Consider the following 23,457-nt stretch of genomic DNA (forward strand, 5'->3'; position numbering starts at 1 on the left):
CCCCCCCCATAAGATGAACGTAAGAAGTGTCTTCCCTCCTTGTTGACTTCTTTGGGATTGCCTATGCTCATTATTCTGTTTCCCTTCTGGTCCACACCTTACCCCCAGCTTGCTTCTTCTTGCTTCTTTGCTGGTTATTTGTTGTACCCAACCACATAAACTCTTAGAGCAGAGTTTCTCAGTCTTGGCACTATGGGCATTTGGGGATGGACTGTATGGACTGTTCCTTGTTGTGGTGGCTCTCCTGGGCATTGTAGGATGTTTAGCAGTGTCCTTGGCCTCTACCCACTAGATGTGGGTAGCACCTACTCCTTCCCCCTTCAGTGACAAACAGAAAGGTCTTTACAAATTGCCAGATGTCTTCTGGGCAGCGAAATTGCACACATTTCAGAAGCTCTGCCTTAGAGCGATCCTTAGGTGAGTTGAGCGCTGACTTTAGAGGAGGGAGGAGAGGCTATGTGATTTCATTCTCACTCACAGAAAGCCTCAAGAAAAGAAGCCAGGTAAGATGAGTACCCTAGTTATCATTTTCCTATTTTCTCTAGTGGTTCTAGGGGTTGACTGAACTCAGTAAGGCAGTTCTAACTTGGGGTCTTTCAAGTTCTTGTAGTCAGTGGTGCCTGGGACTGGAATCATCTGAGGACTCCTGCACTCGCATGTCTGCCTCCAGCTGGGACTCTTCAGGCACTCTCTCCATCCTCTATGTGGTCTCTCCAGCAGAGTGACTTCAGGGTGGCCTGACTTCTTACATGGCGTCTGGGGACTCTGAGGACACATGTTTCAAGAGAGAGGGAATAATTATTTTCTAAGGGTAGAAAATTTCTACCAATTTATGATTGTTTTCTTCTCCTTCTTCTCCTCCTTCTCCTCTTTAAAAGTGCCTTAAAACGTGTGTGGTTTAACAAATAGTTGCAAAGCCAGTGCTCGAGAAATTGCCACTTGGTTAAAAAACCATGACCATAGCCCTGAATTCCCCTCAGTCATGATTCCTTTCCTCCCAAGAGAGGGGCCACTATTCTGACTTTCATAGTAATCATTCCCATGTATTCCTTTGTAGGCCTGTGTATGCATTCCTAAACAATATAGATTGGTTTTGTCTGCTTTTGTACTTTGTATCAATATTATGTGTTCATTTGTGACTCGCTTTTTTTGCTCAGTGTTTGTAGAATATCTGTGTTGTTAAGTATCTTTATGGTTTAATTTTTCATCAGTGTATTGTATCCCAGTGTTGAAATCTGAGTCTATGCAGATATCACAATTTACTTATTTTTTTCTTGGTAGATGTTAGGCTCTTTCTGGTTTTTGACATTTACAAAATATTGCTGTGGAGATTCTTGTTTTTGTATTTTGCACCACGTAAGCATGCAGTATTTCTAGGATACATACTTAGGAATGGAATTAATGGTTATAGAATATTTAAAAACTCATTTTGTCTAGAAAATGCCATAGTGTTTTCCAAGAGGTGGTATTAGTTTATATTCACACCAGCAGTGCAGTACCTGATCCCCACATCCTTCTCAACTCCTGTTATTTCAGGCTTTTAATGAATGAATATATAGTGATATTTCACCATATTTTAAATGGTAGGATCAAGACTACTAATGAGGCTGAATTATTTTTCAAATGTTTATTGGCTGTTCGAGAATATTTGTTTATGAAATGCCCGTCAAGGTATTTCTGTGATTTTGATTTTGACTGCTGTGTCATTTTTCTATAACTTACTGAGAGAGGTGTGTATAAGTCTCCTTTAAGGCCATTATGAATTTATTTCTCCTTATGTAATTGTTTTTATTTTATGTATTTTGAGGCCATGTTATTAGGTGCATGAAAATTTAAAATTCTTGTGTCATTTTATGAAATTGACCTTTGATTCATTGTGAAGTGACCTTGATTTCCAGTTATGCTTTTTGCCTTAAGGCCTCTTCTGTCTCGTTTAATATAATCACACATACTTTCTTTTGCTTTGTATTTGCTGATACAGGGTCTTTCATTTTTTTCCTTCCAACAGCTCTTTCCTTATATTTTAGATCTGTGTCATGTAAATATTGTATAGCATTTTTAAAAAATCGAATTTGACGAGTATTTAACTTTATTTAACATGGAGCATGTACTCCATTTACATTGACTGTAATTGTTAGTATATTGGGCTTCATTGTACCATCTTCTTTCAGACTTTGTCATACATATTTTCTCTTTCCTCACCTCCAATTTATCTTTCTTCCTAATGACTTACTTTTTTTTTTTCATTAAATTTTCTCTGTAGAATGTTAGTATTTAGGTACTCCCTCTTTTTTTACTGCTTACCCTAAAATTTACATTATGCATATTAACTTATTAAAAGCTGAACTTAAAAAGCAGCTCTCTTTAAGTAAAATACAGACCTTTAAGTAAAATAGACTATAGGTCTGAGATCCTAATTTCCCAGGGCAGCCTCCTCAGCAGTTCCCAGGAGTGTGATTGTGTGTGGAGGGCTTGGTGACTCGATCACTATATCACTAGAATGATTTCTCTCTTACTCCGAGAGTGTAATCCCCCACCCCCTTCTCAGTGCCCAGCTCAGGGTAGGAGACGAAACAAAACTGCATAGGCTGGGAGGTCCTGGACTCACACCTTTCTGCCTGGCTCTGGTGGCCCCCGCGGAGCGTGCGCCTGTGTTCCTGGTCGGCACCTCCGCAGCACTATCAGCTCTGTGCTCATGTGGTCTACTCCACTCACTAGTTAAGGTTTTCATTCAGGAGATTGGTCTGAAAGTTCCCCTGCTGTCTTTTTCAGATCTCAAATACTTTTAAGATTTTGTTTTTTTTAATATTTTACCTGGCATCTTGCACTGTTTTCAGTGAGAGGGTTAATCCAAATAATCATACCCATTATTACCAGAAACTCTGTGATGGTCACTTTCTCAGCAATGATTTCTGAGTCTTTCATTGAGCTCGTACTTGCTCCAGTGTTGCTTATTGATTCTTTATCCCAGTGAACAGTAACCTCATGGAGAATATGTTAAGATCCAGTATTTACAAGTATCTGTACTTACATATATGTAGGCATTTAATTAGTTTATTTACAAAACATGAAATGCCATCATAATAACTAGAGCCCATATTATGATAGGAAAGGTACCGTTGCAACTCATGGGCTTCATAAAAAAAAAAAAACTTTCTAATGCTATAACCCATGGGAAATCTTCTAATTATCTCTTCTTGAGCATGACTGGAATACATGAAATTGAAGATCCAGCACTGCAAGGAGCATAACATTGTTTGAAATATTAGCACAAATTGTGTTCAAGGCTGCTGATCAATACTTTAGTATATGGAAGTGATTACATTCATTTAATTCTTGATGAGCACAATTGCTTAACTCAGATTCTTTCCAGAGTTTAGACCACTTAGTTCCTCAGAGTTGGAAATCAACAGTGTGGCCTACAGAGTAGTCAGAAATACACAATGATTTGGATTGTATAAAGAATTTGTTCCCATTCATGGTGGTTTCAAAAAAATGTTACTAATAGCAAAGGGAAAAATAAAGGTGATTCTTTATTAGAAAATTCTGGCAATAATATAGTTAAGTCACCTAAAATATATTTCAGTTTCTTTAACTAAAAAACTAAGCTAAGTCATAATACCCCCCCCCTTTTTTAAAAAAATGAAATCCTGCCCTTTTGTAAAGTTTTAAGCTAAAGCCTGGAGGCTAATAAATATTGAGTAATTTACCTTTAATTAAACCAGATTTTTTAATTAAGAGTTGGTGAGGATGTAGAGCGTGGGAATGTAAATTGGTACAGATATTTTGGAAAACAGGTAGTAGCTATTGAAGCTGAATATGGTATATACCATGAGTCAGCAATTTCACCTCTAAATATACATTCAGTAGAAATGTGAGCATATGTTCACTAAAATCCATATAGAAGGATGCTCGTAACTCCAAACAGGAAACTATCCAAATGTCCATCATCAACAGTCTGATAGATAAATTATGGTTTAGTCCCATGACGGAGTACTATGTAGCAAAGAAAATGATTTATAGTTATAATTAAGAACATGGATAAATCTCACAACGTTAATAATGAGACAAAGATGGCAAATACAAAATATCATAGTACAGTTGCATTAAATTTAAAAACAGGTTTGTCTATTACAAGTTAGGATAGTGGTTATTCCTGGGGCAGGTGGTGACTGGAAGGAACTACAAGGGGGTTTTATAATGTCTGGTAAAGTCTCGTTTTGATCCAGGTGCTAGTTAACATGAGTCTGTTCATCTTGTGAAAGTTAACTGAGACGTAAGCCTAGGATTAGTATACCTTTATGTATGTTTTATTGAATTAAAAAGGTTACATAAATATAAAAATATTTTTCATAGATAAGTTAAAAAGTATTTAGAGCTTGGCAAATATAAGCATTTTTTTGTTTTTTTGCAAAGTAACTAATATGAATTAGCATATCTATTAATTACTGGTATGGACTTGTATTCTGTATTAGATTCCTATCGCTTCTGTAACAAATTATCAAAACTTAAGTGGCTTAAAACAACACAGATTTATTATGTTAGGGTTTTGTAGGTCTGAAGTACAAAACGGGTCTATAAGGTTAAAATCAAGATGTCAGCATACCTGTGTTCTTTTTGGAAGCAGTAAGGGAAAATTCTTTTTCCTTGCCTTTTCCGGCCTCCAGGGGCTGCCTGTATTCCTTGGCTTATGGCTCCTTCTTCCATCTTCAAGGATGGCAGTGTAGCACTCTCTCTGACCTCTGCATTTTTTTTTTTTTTCCTAGAGAGAATCTTAAGCAGGCTCTAGGCCCGGTGCAGAGCCTGACGTGGGGCTCGATCTCACAACCCTGAGATCATGACCTGAGCCGAAACCAAGAGTCAGACACTTAACCCGACTGAGCCACCCAGGCGCCCCACTGGCCTTTGCTTTTGTTGACACATCTCTTTCTCTGACTCTGACCCTCCTTTCTCCCTCTTCTAAGGAGATCTTGTTATTACATTCAGCTCATCTGTCTGATCCAGGATAAAGACCTCAAGATCCTTGATGTAATCACGTCTACAAAATCATTTCTGCTGTGTAAGACCAGGAATGATCAGGTTTCAGGGATAAGGATGGTGGACATCTTTCTGTCTGCCATCATTCAATGTACCACAGATTCCTGTTTTTATCAATGGCTTCATTACTAAAATTACTTTGGTGCTCAAATTATACCAGAGTTGGCCAGTGTAAAGCCTTTCAAGTTGGCTGCTATGTCCTTGTGACATACCTCATCGTTTTTTGAGTGATTTTTTTTAAAACTTTCTGGCACAAGATCTTCTTGCTTCAGCTTCTAGCTTCCCTGCCCCAGCCCAGTCATTTCCCAGTCAGTTCTCTGAGGAGCCCTGGCTCCTTTTCATGGGAGGTATCATTAGTTAGTTAGGGCCCTAAGTGTGCTCCTCCTTTCTAGGATGTCTTAGCTTCTAGGAAAGGCATACATAGAGCTAGGAAATGGATACATGTATATACACATATGAATACACATGACACTCATATGCATGCTTGCATATACTTGTATGTACACACATACACATATGTATTTTGAAATCATGAGTTCACATTAATACCTTCAAATCCAGTCCTTGTCCACATGATTCTTTCTTGCCTTCCCCCATTTCATATTTGTGTGTCCCTTCTTCCTTTGTAAAAATTCTGGCTTCCAGCAACATCACATTCTCTCATTTGCTTCATTGTATAATGCATCTGAAATTATTACAGAATTGCTTTACCCTCAACAATACAAAAACAAACCTAATGAAATCAGGGAATCAGGGAGGGAATTCCTACCTCTCCTCTGCCTCCCAGATGTCACCCAAGCAAGACTCGGGCTGTGTACTCAATGCTGTGTTCATAAGGTACTGGGCTTGGTTCCTTTCCTCCCCTTGTAGTGTGGTTATCATGCTCATCTGAAATGCAGTTGATTTGTTTTCAGTTTGCTTTCAATTGTAGGTTTTCTTTTCCCCTTCCTATGCTTTTTGATTTTATTTTTTGAATATGTATAAGATTAACATGCTTCCAAAAGCCAAAGCTATAGAAAAAGATGTATTCAGAACAGTGTCATTTCCTTCCCCTGGGCATATATCCCTTTCGCCTTCCCTACTCTTACAGGTAGCTGGCTTCATTGTTTTCTGGTTTCTCCTTCAGTGTTTCTTTTTTGTGAAGAGAACAGATGTCTTATTTCTGCTTCTTTCTTATATAAAAGATAACATATATATTCTTTTGCACTTTACTTTTTCATTTCATAATGGATATTGGAAATTACTCCATTTCAATTCATAGAGCTCTTCCTGTTTCTTCATTGGATCCGTGTAGTACTCCACATGTGTATGTGGGTCGTAGGTTATTCAACCCATCTCGTGTGTTAGGATGTTTAGGTAGTATATAATATTTTTCAGTTATAAACAAATAACCTCATGCGTATGCAGTTTCTTGTTGTTGGAGGTGTATCTTCAGGGCATATTTGCAGAGCAGTGATTGTGGGATCAAAGGATAAATGCCCAGGGTTTACTATTTTGCTTTCCCCCCAGTAGTATATGAGACTGCCTGTGTCTCCCAGTCCCGGTATTGCCAATAGCAAAGGCCGGTCTTCTGAAATTTTGCCACTCTCTTGTGCCTTGGGAATTCCTTAACATTTGTTTAGGTATTTAATATTGTAAAGAAGATTTAAGCAAGTTGTGTCTAGTTTTCTTAGTTGTTCTCCTCAAAAGGGGTGTTCTGTATGACCCGCTTTGCCATTAGCAGAGGTAGAATTCATGTCTTAGGCATGTTTTCCCTGTATGTTCACTTACTTCGTGTGGAGGAAAGGGGACTGGCAGTTGGTGTGAACATGTTAATTACTGTGCGGCACCAGATTTTCCAAGGTCTGCTGCAATGAAGGAAGTGGTGATTAATTTTCAAATGTAGGATAAGAATTTTAATTGAGTGCCTAGAATAGTAAACTTCACTTTTCAAATGATGTACTTTCCTTTATAAAATTAAAAAAAAATAGGAAAAACACCCCTCTACAAAAATAACAGTATGAAGCATACTTTCGTCATAAATGATTATTTCAGAAATACACTTTCCATAGGTTAGATTGTTGCTTTTTTCTTGGTGAAAAGAAGAAAATTTGAATATGGTTACATGGTTATTTACAGTTTAAAACTGCTGAGCTGCATGTTCATCATTTCTTAAAATGGAAAATAAGTCTGTTAAATGATATAGTATCACCTTGGCCATCACTGGCTTTAAGAACAAGTGAAGTAAGGTTTAGCCATGTGAGTGTTATTTACACATTTCAATGCCTTTGTGATTGTTTAGCTTAAGTGTCCCAGCGCTGTCAGTAGCATCCCTAAGCCACAGGTATTCATTTCTTTTGGGGCATTGAGGATCATTAGCAGCAACATGTGCATACATGCACACAGAGTGTTTGAATATGGGCTTTTGCCCAGTTTTGGAGCAAAGAAATAAAAAGTTCCTAGACTTGGGAACCTGCATTTTTTTAAAAAGTGAAATACAACTCTGTTTTTAGGACATGTCCTTAAATGACCTCCACCACAGACGAATGTCTTTGTTTAATAAGAAAGCAATGCTGCAAGCATTAATTAAATATTAAAATTCCTTGGATTGCTCTATACACAGGTGAATTATCTCTACAACTAAAATAAGTAACAAATGGGGGAATTTCATGATCAAAGTCATTAGTGCAGGGGAGCTTGATTAGAGTTGCAGTGGTATTTACTTAAATGGTGTATATGTTGTTTATAAATTCTGTGGAAGATTCTAGAAGAGGAGAGCACTGATGAACAAACCATCTAACTTCACAGCAGCAAAAGGTACTGTGAAGGTACTGTATATTGTCTCCGATGGTTCAGTCTCTTGTTTTTAACAGGGAGACCTCGTACCAGTGAACAAAGCCAATTGAAGGTGTAGAACACTTTCTTTGTCATACACAGCATCTGATATTGTTCTCATGGTTTCCTCACTGTGACTTGAAAGTGATTTGGTAAAGAGGGTTTTTAGGTTTTTGCCCCTTTCCTCTCTTCTTTATTACTCTGCTGCATTGTTGCCATTTGGCATTGGATTGTCATGAAAGCATACCTTTATAATGTGACTTCTCAAAATGCAGATTGAGTTTTATCCTGAGTCAGACTGCATTCCCCATATATGATTTTAAAATCAAGAAGCATTTTGTAACATGATTAACAAGTAATCATTCTTTGTGTTGGTATGATACAGGATTTGAATTTCTCCGCTGCTAAGGGATCTTAGCTCCAGGTTTAGATAAAAATCAAGGGGTGGTATGTATAGAATTGTTGAATCGTTATGTCATACACCTGAAACTAATATAACACTGTATGTTAACTACACTGGAATTAAAATTACAAACTTAATAAAAAAAATCAGGGGGTGTTAAGAAAGGAAATAACACATGAATGCTGTTTAAAAGTATATTTGGAAGAGAGAATGGGCAGAGATCTCTGGGAGGGGTGTGGGTCTCAGATTATGTGGAGGCGGACCTCCTCTTTGCATGTCGGGCAGTGTGGTCTGCTGGAAGACCGAGAAAAGCTGTCACCTTGGAACATTTTCGTGGCTTTTTAATAACCATTAAACCATAGATGGGTCTGTATTGGACTTCTGCTTCCTTTGTAGGTAGGGATCTAGGAGCCTCCTCGAAGCCTGGATAGACAAGGGTGGGGGTGGCAGGATAAGTAAAATTTGCGTAAATAATGAACAGGCATTGGGTGGGGTGAGTGAAGGAAGAAAAGAGGAAAAAAGGCAGGAACAAAGGGGGAGCCTAGAAGAGACAGGCAACAGGGCAGGATCCCCAGAGCTTGGGGTGGGGGTGGGGAGAAGCTTAGTAAAACAAAAAGGTGCAGGTGATTCAAACACAACTAAAAACCAGACGTTTAATATTTAATTGCAGATTGTCGGTGTTGATGTTATAAAATCTCCATCACCCTGAGCCCTCAGTGAAGTCCGGTGTACCTACTGACAACTTGTGAGATTTTAAATTCAGTCCTTAAAAAGGGACTATGTTCTGCATCTGTGTTCATATGGTACCATGAGGAAGGTGGAGATCAGGGAAGACCGCCTGAATGATGACAAGCAGAGGCTGTGGATTCAGAGCTTGCTGTAGCAAAGAAGTCAGCACCATCACTTGCATTTGGCAGAGACTCAAAGGCGGGCAGAGGGTGTAAAACTTTAGGGTAAAAAAAAAAAAAAAGGGAAGGCTGAAGGCATATCTTGGTTGGCATGGGGGAGCTGGAGGCATACTAATGAGAAATAGGGCCTCCTATGGGATTGGTTAGGGGAGCATATTTGGCTTTCGCTGGCCAGTCTTGAGTTGGGGAGGGGAGTGAAGGGTGCAAAACGCAGTGAAGCTGGCAGTCATCCACCATGCCCTGACCATCCTGAGCTGATTGCAGCAGGTGTGATTTGGCTTCCTGCGGAGGCTGTGGGGCAGGGTCCTAATTGTCACAGATAGTCTGACCAGCGCTCATCTGTATGGTCAGCTTCTCTGAAGCAAACAGCAGGAGAAGGTGAGAAGCTAATGAAATACTAGAGTCAGTAAAATCTTGGAGTCGGCAGTGAAGCATGGGAAAGTAAATAAACCACTGTACGTTCCTCGAAATCTGGGAGAGGACTGGAGATTTCTTATAGCATTCAGGCCTGAGAGTTTTATTTAAAATTAAAGTTTGGGGTGACCTCAGCTGACACCTAGGATACAAAGTCAAATTAGGTTTTTCTTTCCTTTCTTTTTTAAAAGAAATTGCCATTGTGTAGAACAAATACCTTTTATTTTATTTTTTTAAAGATTTTATTTATTTATTTGACAGAGAGACAGCAAGAGAGGGAACACCAGCAGGGGGAGTGGGAGAGGGAGAAGCAGGCTTCCCGCCGAGCAGGGAGCCCGATGTGGGGCTCGATCCCAGGACCCTGGGACCATGACCTGAGCTGAAGGCAGATGCTTAACCGACTGAGCCACTGAGGCACCCGAACAAATACCTTTTATTTTATTTATTTTTTTTTTTTTAAAGATTTTATTTATTTATTTGACAGAGAGAGAGAGAGAGCTAGAGAGGGAACACAAGCAGGGGGAATGGGAGAGCGAGAAGCAGGCTTCCTGCCGAGCAGGGAGCCCGATGCGGGCCTCGATCCCAGGACCCTGGGATCACGACCTGGGCCGAAGGCAGACGCTTAACGACTGAGCCACCCAGGCGCCCCCGAACAAATACCTTTTAGGTTTCAAAACATTTTTTAAATATCCTATTCATATTAATGGGATGAATTAATATGAATAGAGTTATAGCAGTGATGTAATGAGTGGACCCCAAAAAACTTTTAAGTTTTTGGTTTACTTACGTATTTATCACTCATATATTTATAGTAAAGTACCTTTTGTAAACCACCTCTTCAAAATAAAGCACCGAGAATACACTAGTGAGCTAGAATCAGACCCTGCTCTAAATAGGTTCAGTTTTGGTTGGGAGGAAGAGACCAGTGTGAAAAATTAAGATTGGACCACGCATGGTTTGAAGAGTGCTGTATTGGTGGTTTGCATGGGGTATAGCCAAGAGCCCTACTCAGTCTGACAGGGTCTGGAGAGGATTTTTAGAGATGATTTTATTCTTGAGCTAAATCTTGAAGACAGGTAGGCATTAACTCCTGAGTGGGCTCCCAGATGAGGAGTGGGTGTTACCAGCAGAGAAGTGTGAAATACTTTCATGAGTCATTTTAAGGTTTCTCCCCGTATTATTTTGAGATACTTAGAGTAATTTACTTGAAAATACTTAATCATAGAGGTATAAAAGTACATGCATGAGTCAGTTTTAATGTCTGCCCCAGGAAAGGTTAGTTTGTATGTGAAGTATGCTATCATGAATACACCCTCAATAGGTGGTTGGTTAGTATTTGAAAAGCTCCAATCAGAAGTTCACACCTGTCTTTATCTTGATGAAGCTTTTGTTAGAAGGATTCTTTTCTTTGGTGAAAGGGGTCCATTTTTAAAGATGGACCCATGTGGACTGGCTGGAAATAATGGGCAAGTGACCCACGCTTGGAAGGGTGCAAGAATCCAGTGAGCCCAGCAGGGTGGAGTTCTTGGCTTCGACTCTGGTTTGTTCCTGTGTTTTGTACATTGGAAGCCTTTGGCAGTCTGGTGAAGTCTGTGAACTCATTCTTGGAAAGATGTTTTTAAATGCATAAGGCAAAATAAATAAACTGCATAGGGATATATAGGAAACCGTTTGTCCTGAAATACAGATATCAAGATATTTTTAAAAAAGAACAAATGCGCCCTGCTGCTGGGCCCAAGTGATCATCAATCCTGTGTTTCCAAGAGCCTTTTTCTGGGATGTTCCCCAACCCCGCCATGCTCTGCTGCCTCACTTTGAGCACCCTTGGAGCTGTGGTCTTTTATTTTACAGCAGTCCCCCTCTGTCCCTCTCTGCATGAGTGATCTTGTGACTCCAGGGATTTGGGGCCAGAGGCTAGAATTTTTGCTCAATTTGTCATCATGAGTCAACCTGCTCTCTCAATTTAGAGTTGCTTTCTCATCTCTGACTGCTATCTTGTAGGTTATATCTCCAGGTAATTGTTTTAAGGTTCATCTGAATGTTTTCAAAATAAATTACGAGTAAATTACTCTAAATATCTCAAAAAGGAAAAAAAAAAAAGGCCCAAGTCATCATATGGATGGATCTCTAGGTCTTTTTTTTTCCCCCCAAATTTACCACTTCAGTAATTATTAAGTGTACAGCTCTGTGGCATTAAGTACATTCATGTTGCTGGGCAACCACCACTACCATCTCCAGAACTTCTTCATCCTCCCAAATAGAAATGCTGTACCCATTAAACAATAACCCCCCCACTCCCCCCTCCCTGCCAGCCCCTCACAACCATCGATTCTATTTTCTGTTTCTTGACTATTCCAGGAAACTCATGTAAGTGGAATCATACAATATTTGTCCTTTTGCATTTGGCTTATTTCACTTACGGTAATGTTCTTGAGGTTCATCCATGTCGTAGTATGTGTCAGAATCTCCTTCCTTTCTAAGGCTGAAAATACTCCATCGCACAGATATACTATGTTTTGTTTTTCCATTCATCCATAGATGGACATTTAATCCCCCAACCACTTTTCATACTTTAGTATGTTGTAGGGTTTTTTTCTGCTTCTTTTTCTGTTTTTCTATGAGTTTATATAGACATGAACATTATATTTTTCTATAAACAGGATCATGTTATTTGTTTTATTCTACAGCTTGCCCTTTTAAAGTTTAAATCTAACTCTAAGCAGTTATTTATTTCAAGGACAGCGGCAACAACAAAATACACCTTCCCCTCTGCAGGAAACTCTGGCTCACCCACACATCTCAATTTATGTAATGTTAGTTATTCTACATTTGTGTTCATTTCCCTTCTAGCCCTTAGTAGCTATTAAGTTTTGACAGTTGTGGTGATAAAATCCCCATACCTACATAAAGGGAGCTCACTGAAATCATTTATGTGTGTGTGTGTCTCTGTGTGTGTATGTGTATTTATATGTGTAGAAATGTTGAATTGTATCAGTTCTACAAATTTTTTTTCTTACATTTTGTTGAGAGGAGATACAGTAAGCCTTCTGATTTGTATGGGAATATATCAAAATGTTTTATTTTCTTAAATTTCTATTGTTAAATTTTCTTTGTATGTTCTGCTAAAATTCTACTCCAAGAACTAAATAATATGTTTCTTTGCTCTATGCTCCAAAGTAACTAACATTTTAAAACTTTAACTTTCACGTTCTTTTTTGCTCAAATCATTGTATGCTTAATTTTAAGTGAGCATTTTGCCAGAGGTATGTGGTCTTTTTCCTTGTTATGATTTGAAAACCAGTGATCTTTTCCTGAAAACCATTTATTATTTTGATTTATGAAGTCGTTGAATAGAATATAAATAAAACGGATGAAACTGTTTTTTAATTTTTATCTCCCTTGCTTTGCTTGAATTGCTAAGCATCCAGACATTTTCAGTGTAATTTTATTTTTATTTTTCAGTTTGTGTCTTTATGGGTAGCTTTCATTTGATAATGTAATCAACTGTCATTTTTCAGCAAAAATATGAATTAAAGGTGAATAGTCAAATAATTTTCTGAATATTCTTGTAGTTTTCATTTACATATTATAGCAAGCATTTTATTTCTTCATTACCATCCTCTACCTATTATTTCTTCTAAAGGATCATTCTTAATTGGAAGGATTAAATTTGTATCATCCTGGGATACATTTATAATTGCCTTCAGTCATTCAAAGGAAAATTATTAATTAAAAAATTAAATGATATTAAAATGAACTAGATTTCTTCTTCTAAAACTGATGAAATATATTTTTAATACTGAAATTTACATTTAGTATGTATTTAAGATTATAGATATTGTTTCAGGCTACATAGTATTATGTCGTCTAGATCTTTTTGCAAGGTGATTGCTTTCATGAAATATAATGACGAGAGATTTACCTATTCTATTTTTGAACTCTTGAAATCAGCTCTTCAGTGAGGATCTTTGAATGTGTCACATAGACGTGGAATTGCTAGGTTGTAGGGTGTGTTCATCTTCAGCTTTGGTTGGTGTCGTGAAATTCTTTATCCAAGTTGTTGTACCAATTTACTGATTTACTGTGGTATGTGAGTACCTATTTTACCCCAGTTTTGCAAGTTCTGGTATTTATGTGGTTTCTTAACTGGATATGTATAAATTGGTATCTCAGTGTTCTAATTTTCATTTCTCTGATCATTAGTGGGTTTGTGTAGTTCTCACGTTTGTTGGCTATTTGGGTATTCTCTTTTGTGAACCACTTGTTCCAGTTGTAGGGATTGTTCATCTTTTTCCCATTGATTTTTTTTTCTTGTATTCCACATATTAATCCATTGTCAGGTATGGAGATTGTAGAACTTTCTCCTAGCCAGTGGCTTTTCTTCTCATTTTGTTTATTGGGGACTCATCTGATACAAATGGTTTTTGTTTTTTTTTTAATTTCAGTTTGTACTTTTTAGAAGTTATTTAAGAAGTCCTCTCCTACTTTAATATCACAAAACTGTTCTCGCATATTTTCCTTTAAAAGTCTTTCTTTTTAACTGTTAGATCTTTAATCTTCTTGTGATAAATTTTTTTTTTTTAGTATTCTTTGGCATTTTTTTTTTTTACCAAATAGATAGCTAATTATACCTATACCCTTAAATGAATAGTCTATATGTTTTTGCACTGTTGATAATGCTCTCTCTGCCTCTTGCTGAGTTCCCACATGTGTCTATTTCTAGGCTGTTATATTCCATAAATCTCTTTGTCTAGCCCAATGCTTGTACCACTTTATTTCCATTACAATAAACCTGGAAACTTGGTAGGGTAAATCATCCCTGCCCACAATATCTTGAAAGTTCTCTATTGTTCTTGTTTCTGTCCTGTTGATGAAAATCAACCTCTGTGCTCCAGAGCCACAATCCAGAGCAAAGGCAGAGTTGGTATATATAAAGTAGGAAGACAGTTTATTACTTTGCCAGGCGAAGGAATCTGCAGCAGGGTAATGCCTCCAAGACTGCAAGTCCTCCCGGGGTAAAAGGCTGAGGGGTTTTATAGGAAAATACAGGATCTGGGTGGTTCCAATAGGAATCTGATACATCCTACCAGCTGTCTTCATCATGTCCTCAAGGTGGTCTCATGACTAGCAGTGGTGCGGCCATTATTATTAAGTATATGTTGGGGTCCGCGAGATGTCAGTATCAATACTGAGTTCCTGGAACAAAGGATTCTACAGAAAACCAAGTGAGGGGAAGGAAGAGAGGCTTCAAGAATGAGGAAGAGGAAAATTTATTCAAAGTCAAGCCTTTTTTTTTTGCTCAAACACTAGTGTGTCCCTCTTTTTTTTTTTTTACCTTTTTATTGTTATGTTAATCACCATACATTACATCATTAGTTTTAGATATAGTGTTCCATGATTCATTGTTTGTGCATAACACCCAGTGCTCCATGCAGAACGTGCCCTCCTCAATACCCATCATCAGGCTAACCCATCCCCCCACCCCCTCCCCTCTAGAACTCTCAGTTTGTTTCTCGGAGTCCATCGTCTCTCATGGTTCGTCTCCCCCTCCGATATCCCCGCTTCATTCTTCCCCTCCTACTATCGTCTTCTTTTTTTTTTTTCCTTAACATATATTGCATTGTTTCAGAGGTACCGGTCTGTGATTCAACAGTCTTGCACAATTCACAGCACTCTAGTGTGTCCCTCTTAATTGCCATCCATCTTTCTGTTTCTTTAGCAGTATCACTACTTTTTTTTTTTTTAAGATTTTATTTATTTATTGGACAGAGAGAGACACATAGAGAGAGAGGGAATACAAGCAGGGGGAGTGGGAGAGGGAGAAGGAGACTCCCCGCTGAGCAGGGAGCCCGATGTGGGGCTCAATCCCAGGACCCTGGGATCATGACCTGAGCTGAAGGCAGACGCTTAATAACTGAGCCACCCGGGTACCCCGCTAATTTCCAAATACAGTATGGAATCAATACGAGTTCATGAAAACCTCCTTGGAATATACATTGGAACTCTGGGTTAATTTGAGGAGAGTTGACCTCTCTGAGTCTTCTCATCAATGACTATGTGTTACCTTCATTTATTCCTTCTCAGATACAGAACATGAGTTTCTGACCTGTATCATTTTTCTTCTCTCTGAAGAGTTTTTTTTTTTTTAAGATTTTATTTTCACGTAATCTGTACATGCAATGTGGGGCTTGAACTCACAATCCCAAGATCAAGAGTCACATGCTTCTCTGACTGAGCCAGTTGGGTGCCCCGCTCTCTGAAGAACTTTTTAAAACATTTCTTGCAAGGCAGGTCTATTGGCGTGTGAGAATATCTTTATTTCTCCTTTTACTTTTGAGGGATAATTTCACTCAGAATTCGAAGCTGGTGGCTTTTTTCTCTCAACTCTTTGAATATTTCACTTGAAGCCAGATTGTGTCCACTGTTTGCTGAACCTGTGGTTTCAGAGGCTAAAATTCCCTCCAGCATCCTTGTTTTTGTCTTTCCTGTTGTTTTGGGTTTCCCTAATAACTCCTTCTGACATAAAACTTGTGTCTTGCAACTGTCTCAGTTGTAATCTGTGTTATTATACAGGAGCCCTGTTGATGTTGTGGTGGGAGGGGAAGCACCCGACAGTCCTATGGTTAGGATTCTTTTTGTGAGCCTGCACATTTGGTCTGTGACCTTCACAAGTACTTCTCAGTTGTTTCCCCCCACAGGGGAGACAGGAAGGCTTAGAGGGTACTGGGGTTGGGTTTGTCCTTCCCAGGTCAATTAGGTTCTGGTAAAGTAGTGTCCCCTATGTCTAGGCTTTTGTTGAGGAGAAAAGAATGCTCTGAGCATGTTTCACAATGGTTATTTTTTCCTCCTTCTGCTGGAAGCATGGGGGGTGGTTTCTCTGATTTTCATCCTGAGAATCTAGTGGGGATTCTGGGAAGTAAACTCCTGGGTGTGTGGGGGCTCCACTAAGGCTGGGCTCTAGGAGTTTTTATCCCCCAAGCTCAGGCTCCAACGATTAGGTTACCCTTCCAGTTTTTGTACCAGTTGCTGGCTCCAGTGGAGTTTCATGCTCCTATTAAGCTGTGATTTTCTATATTTGCCTGGCTCTTCAGTGTTTGGGGCAGCAGTTTGTTCCATGACCTCAGTTCTCCAATGTGTCTGACAAGAGTTGTTGATTTTGTTTGTTTAGCATTTTTCTTGTTGTAAGGATGGTTGTGACACTTCCAAGCTTTTTTCAGAAGTCTATCAATGGCAATCATACCTGTAAATATTTTCTACATTTTTTTTCTGTAGAAGTCATAATATCACAGACACCTTAGAATTTAATTGCTGTTGTAGATTGTATCTTAATGATGTTATTTAATTGGTTATTGTAAGCATATAGGAATACTGTTGATTGTTGTCTGTTCATCTTCTGACGATCTTGCTTTTTGAACATGCTTAACTGTATTTCAAACTTGAATTGGACATTTAGATCAATAATGCCAGTCCCCCTTCTCTAAAACCTTTAAGATAGGTGTTGATCATGTTGATAGGTGTTAATAGTAGGATATATTTCTTTCCTTTGCATGGTTTTTTTTTTTTTTTTTTTTTAAAGATTATTTATTTATTTATTTGAGAGAGAGAGAATGAGAGAGAGCAAGCACATGAGAGGGGGAGGGTCAGAGGGAGAAGCAGACTCCCTGCCGAGCAGGGAGCCCGATGCGGGACTCGATCCAGGGACTCCAGGATCATGACCTGAGCCGAAGGCAGTCGCTTAACCAACTGAGCCACCCAGGCGCCCCTTTTGCATGGTTTTTGCTTTTGACATAACTGCGAGTTTAGAGCTGTTGAAGATTCCTTAGTGGAGCATGATGTCTATGCTTTGAGTGATGTGACATCACTTAATGGAAGAGGATAAACAAGCCATCTCTGGTTCTTAGGGTTCTTGAACAAATATCAAGATATATATAAGCTTATTATATAAGGTGGAGCTAGAATAGATGGGCTACTACCCATGTGTGGAGATCTTTACCTATGCGGAGCTTCCTTTCATTGGTTTGGACAGCAAGATGGTATTGTTGGGCTGTGACCAGCGTCTCCTGCCCTCTTATCAGTGTAGAGAGAACAAATACCTATTTCAGGGTCAGAAATAAATTCAGCTGTAAACAACAGGAATTTTGTTTATTGTCACCAAAATAGTTCATCAAATGAGGGAGTAGGTTTCCAAATTAGATTGTGGAAACAATTTGTCCTTTCGTCATTGTTCGTTTTCATCCAGAGGAATAAATTTGTTATTTTGGAGTAGGTTTCAAACCATATTTGATTGTGCTCTGTCTGAAATAACAAGGAAATTCTAGAGGTGATTTGTGTAGGATTTACATCTTTTGAATCAGTTTCTAAAAACACCCAAGATTAACTTGTCACTGCTCTTTGATGTATTTAATAAAGCATGAAGACTGGGTGACTCCTTTTTCCCCAATATTTTGATTGTGTAGTTTAAACTAGAGTAATGATCACCAGCTTATATATATTAATTTGGTGGTTTAATGTCAACCCATGCCAACCAGATTTTGTGTTATATAGTAAAGTTCCTTTTATAAACCTTGAAGGTTTGATAAATTACTGTTTTGGTGATCATAATGTCATTTTGACCTGAGGACTTTTTCAGAGTTAAATGAGCTTGGTGGTTTATTAAATGTAATGCAGAGTTTAAATCCAGGATAAATTTAGCTGTTGATTTTCCCCCTCTTTTGATTAGTGATTCTGTCAGTGCAAAAAGCACAGATAGTAGTTAATACCAGTTTTGTGATTAAAAAGATTGGAATCAAGTCTTTTATGTCTTTTCTTTAAGGTTGTTGATTATATCCTGCCACCCTTGGTCTCCTTGGTTCAGAGCCAAAATGGTAAGTGTGACCACATCAAGGAGAATGCCATTAGGTACACATTCAGTTTTCATTCTCTCTCCATGTACTCACATTCTTGGCATTTTTTTTTTCTTTCAAGTGGAGTGGAGACTCTTTAGCTTGCGGTTGCTCTCAGAAACCACATCTCTACTCGTGAACCAGGAAGTTGGGGATGGCAAGAAGGAGGCGAATGTTGACTTTGACAGCAATCTTCTGGCTCTCATTAGAGACGTCTTACTTCCCCAGTAAGTCCCACGTGCTGTATTCACGCAGAGAAGTGTAGGATGTCCAGGATGCTTCTGTCAAACTAGGTCCAGTGATGGGGTTGGGGTCTTGGTGTCCTATGCTACTACATTGCAGAGAATCCAGGAGAATCGATTTAGAGCCTTCCCTGTTTTCCCTAAGGCACATGACTCTGAAGTTATGCAGATTTACAGGTATTCGTGGCCAGAGGGGTAAGGTTTATTATTCAAGGTCAACATTACAAGACTTATTGGAACATGGAATCGGGACATTTCCTGGCTCTGCTCCAGAATAATAGAGATGAAAGAAATCTTCCATCACCCCAAACTCTTGGAATGGAAATTAAGCTTATTTACAAATAGGATATTTTGGCAGGGGTGGGGTATCGTGCTAGAAAAAGTAATGACTACTAATTAACAGGATGGGGTTATCTTTTTCCTTTGACTCCGCGGTTCACATAGCAAACACACAGGAGGATGACGACTGAGAGGCCCAATGCAAACATGTGAAACTCTAAAATGACATTCTTATAACTGAGGGACACTGAGGTGTTTTCTCCCCCACTGTGAGTCTTATCAAACAAAAGTACAGGGCTACCTTGTTTTATTATGCTTTGCTTTATTGTGCTTTAGAGATGTTGCATCTTTCACAATTGAAGGTCAACCCTCTGTCGAGCAAGTCTATTGGCACCATTTTTTCCAATAGTATTTGCTCACTTTGTGTCTCTGGGTTACATTTTGGTAATCCTCACAATGTTTCAAACTTTATTATTATTATATTTGTTATGTTGGTCTGTGATCAGTGATATGACTTGCTGAAAGCTCAGGTGATGTTAGCCTTTTTTAGTAATAAAGTTTTTTTAAATCAAGATACGTGCCTTTTTTTTTTAGACATAATGCTGTTGCACACTTAAGAGACTATTTAGTATAGTGTAAATTAACTTTTATATGAGCTGGAAAACCAAAAAGTTCATTTGACCTGTTTTCTTGCTGCATTTGCTTTACTGTGGTGATCTGGAACAGAACCCACAATATCTCCGAAGTATGCCTGGAACTAAAGTTGAAAAACGTATGCCAGATATCACTATTAAAGAAAAGATGACAGAATTCAGCAGATGCTGGATTGCATGTCCTGCATTGGTGTGCCTGCCTGCTCCCGGCTGCCTTCAGGGCCCGGGCTGTCTGAGCTCAACAGGTTTTTAGGAGCGGCAGTTTCACCCAATGCTCCCCTCAGTTTGTTCTACTTTTCCTGATCACCGGTTCTCGTGTAAGAAAAAATTCATTTCCACACTGTATAGCCGCCAGATCTGATCATATTCCGAAGTACTCAACCCCTCGTCATCGGTTTCGGAAGGTTCGTTTTATAAAGTGCGTGGCCAGTGTGTATGAGCCCTCTTCCTGGCGGAGGGGGCCTGTCTTGACTGCTTGGAGCTTGATCTGTAATGGCTTGGTTTATAGAGTCAGACTCTCGTTTCTTTTATTCCTGCACTGCTGCAGTTGGTTTCAGGGAGACTCCTGCTAATGAATATATACTCTAAGAATACTTTTGATACCCAAAGTAAGAAAGTGGTTATCTATAGGAAGAAAAAATTTCGAACTTTCTCATGTGAGAAACTATCAGTAAATGTACTTTTGGTTCCATTTGTCATCTCTGAGTGTGTCTGTTTGTACTCATGTGGGTAAATATAAGATTAGAACCTTCTTTCATGGGATTAATTCATGCTTTCAGTGCCATCTTACACTTCTAAACCATATGTAATTATATACATCTTTCTGATAAGAAAATGCCTAAAAAGATTTTTTTTTGTGAGAAATGTAATTTTGAAAGATGTACTATGGATATCTGCTAACAGCTTGTAGAGAAGCATTTCTCAGGACCTGAGATGTGCCCCCACAGTAGGGACAGGATTTCCTTTAACAGGACTTCACAGGTTACTTTTTTAAAAAAAATTTACTTACTTTTATTTAAGTTCAATTAACATATAATGTATTATTGGTTTCAGAGGTAGAGGTCAGTGATTCATCAGTCTTATATAATACCCAGTGCTCATTACATCCTCTGCCCTCCTAATGCCTCTCCCCCCCCCACCCTCCACCCCTCCAGCAACCATCTGTTTGTTTCCTGTGCTTAAGAGTCTCTCATGGTTTGTCTCCCTCTCTGATTTCTTGTTTTATTTTTTCCTCTCTTCCCCTATGATCCTCAGTTTTGTTTCTTAAATTCCACATATCAGCGAGATCATATGATAATTGTCTTTTTCGGATTGACTTATTTCGCTTAGCATAATACCCTCTAGATCCATCCACATCGTTGCAAATGGCAAGATTTCTTTTTTTTTTTTTTATGGCTGAGTAGTATTCCATTGTATAAATGTACCATATCTTTTTTATCCATTCATCTGTCAGTGGACATCTGGGCTCTTTTCATAATTTGGCTATTGTGGACATTGCTGCTATAAACATCGGGGTGCAGGTGCCCCTTCGGATCACATTGGTATCTTTGGGGTAAATACCCAGTAGTGCAATTGCTGGGACGTATGGTAGCTCTATTTTCAACTTTTTGAGGAACCTCCATACTGTTTTCCAGAGTGGCTGCACCAGCTTGCATTCCCACCAACAGTGTAGGAGGGTTCCCCTTTCTCTGCATCCTCACCAACATCTGTCGCTTCCTGACTTGTTGATTTTAGCCATTCTGACTGGTGAGGACTTCACAGGTTACTAATAGCTGGTTAACACCCATGCAAGTTTGAAATAAAATTTTTTCCTATCTGAAGTTTGCCCACTTTTGGAAGAGCTTGTAAAATAAAAAGTGTTAAATCTATAAATCCGTGCTTTTGTTTTATTGATCTGAGCTGGAATAAATAGTATGCACTTCCTTTAATGTGTATCTTTAAGAATAAGAAAAAGGTATCTTTACTTTTTCCAGAGATGAGGAATTACAGAGGAAAATACGAATGAAACCACAGGGCAATTCAAGAAGAGAAGTAATGTAGATGAGTTTAGGTTTTCATTAAACAATTTGAAATCCACTTTGGAAAATATCATGGAATTGGTTGGGATAGGGTGCGGGATGTTTTCAAAGCTTGTGGGCTGACTCTGACGTGATGCATAGATCTTGCCTCTACATTTCGTTTTCTTGGCCTCAGTTTTCTAATCTGCAGAATGGGGACAGTAGTATCTAAGTCAGAAGATAGTTGTGGGGGTTAAATGGGATACCTCTTGTAAAATACTTAGTACAGTGTGTGGGCCACGGTACACTCTTGACAATAGTAGCACTGGTAAATTATTATAATCTCTCCTATTAACCTTTAAAAGGAAGATTATAATAGGACAGTAATAGTAGTAATCGTACATACTTCAAAGATGTGAAGTGGCCATTAAAATAGGTGTTGCTGATTGTGCCTGGCATATATAGTAAGGGCTCAGTAAATGTTAAATAAAAACTTAAAAATGAAATCTAATGCATTCATTTAACCTTGACTCTGGGAAACTAGAAATCTTGACAAAGAGTTTGGTCTTTGATGATAACTGTTGATGACTGTAAGTTTAGAAATGCTAATCAGGGGCGCCTGGGTGGCTCAGTGTTAAGCATCTGCCTTTGGCTCAGGTCATGATCCCCATCTGGCTCCCTGCTCAGTGGGAAGCCTGCTTCTCCCTCTCCCACTCCCCCTGCTTGTGTTCCCTTTCTTGCTGCGTCTCTCTCTGTTAAATAAATAAATAAAATCTTAAAAAAAAAAAAAAAAGAAATGCTAATCATAGAAAATTCATGTTCTTCATTGAGTAGGTAAATATATGGCTTAAGAATCATGAGAAATCTTGCCATTTGTGACAACATGAATGGACCTAGAGGATATTATGCTAAGTGAAATAAGGCAGACAGAGAAAGACAAATACCGTATGGTTTCACTTATATGTGAAATCTAAAAAAAAAAACAATTAAACAAAACAAAAACAGCTTCGTAGATACAGGAAATAACTGTTGGTTACCCGAAGTGGATGGGGAAAGGGGCTGGGGCTGGCGAAATAGGTGAAGGGGGTTAAGAGGTATAAACTTGCAGTTATAAAATAATAAGTTACAGGATGTCGTGTACACTTACAGAACATCAGCAATAATATTGTAGTAACTGTATGGTGACAGATAATGGTAACTAGACTTATCACAGGGATCATTTTATAATGTATAAAAATATCAAATCCCATGATATACACCTGAAACTAATAAAATCTTGTATGTCAGTTGTACTTTAATAAAAGAATTGTGAAGTTTCTACAGTTTATAAGAGTAACATGGCATCGGGCTTTGGCTTGTCAAATCTACATATTAATATCCACATTTTTAATTTTGTTAAAGTTTTTTTTTTTAAAGATTTTATTTATTTATTTGACAGAGCACAAGCAGGGGGAGCAGCAGAGGGAGAGAGAGAAGCAGGCTCTCTGCTGAGCAGGGAGCCCAATGTGGGGTTCAATCCCAGGACCCTGGGATCATGACCTGAGCTGAAGGCAGACGCTTAACTGACTGAGCCACCCAGGCGCCCCATAATTTTGTTAAAGTTTTAATCTTTCTTTGACCTTAATACTTTGGCTAAAGCCAAGGGGATAGACTTTTCATGCACATATACAGTAGGCTTCCCAGTTTTTACACAGAAGTGTTGCATTAGTTAAGACTATTTTATTTGCAAACGGTAACACTCAAACTAATTTGGAAAATACTCATGTGCTCACATTATGAGCTTGTGCTGGCATCAAATATAGCTGGATTCAGGGGTGTGAGTGAAGTC

At 38.6% G+C, this 23,457-nt stretch overlaps 1 protein-coding gene across 4 annotated transcripts in view; it reads left to right on the forward strand.

Annotated features, from left to right (window-relative positions):
* The window catches only part of ULK4 (unc-51 like kinase 4), a 594,792-nt gene that overhangs the window by 211,436 nt on the left and 359,899 nt on the right, over positions 1 to 23,457 (forward strand). For all 4 annotated transcript variants that reach the window (XM_078073211.1, XM_036080328.2, XM_078073222.1 and 1 more), the window contains 2 exons: positions 18,389 to 18,440; positions 18,541 to 18,685. In XM_078073211.1, the coding sequence (XP_077929337.1) occupies positions 18,389 to 18,440; positions 18,541 to 18,685 (197 nt within the window). The remainder of the gene's footprint in view (positions 1 to 18,388; positions 18,441 to 18,540; positions 18,686 to 23,457) is intronic.

Source organism: Halichoerus grypus, chromosome 1 (genome assembly GCF_964656455.1).
Source record: "Halichoerus grypus chromosome 1, mHalGry1.hap1.1, whole genome shotgun sequence".
Lineage (NCBI taxonomy): Eukaryota > Metazoa > Chordata > Mammalia > Carnivora > Phocidae > Halichoerus > Halichoerus grypus.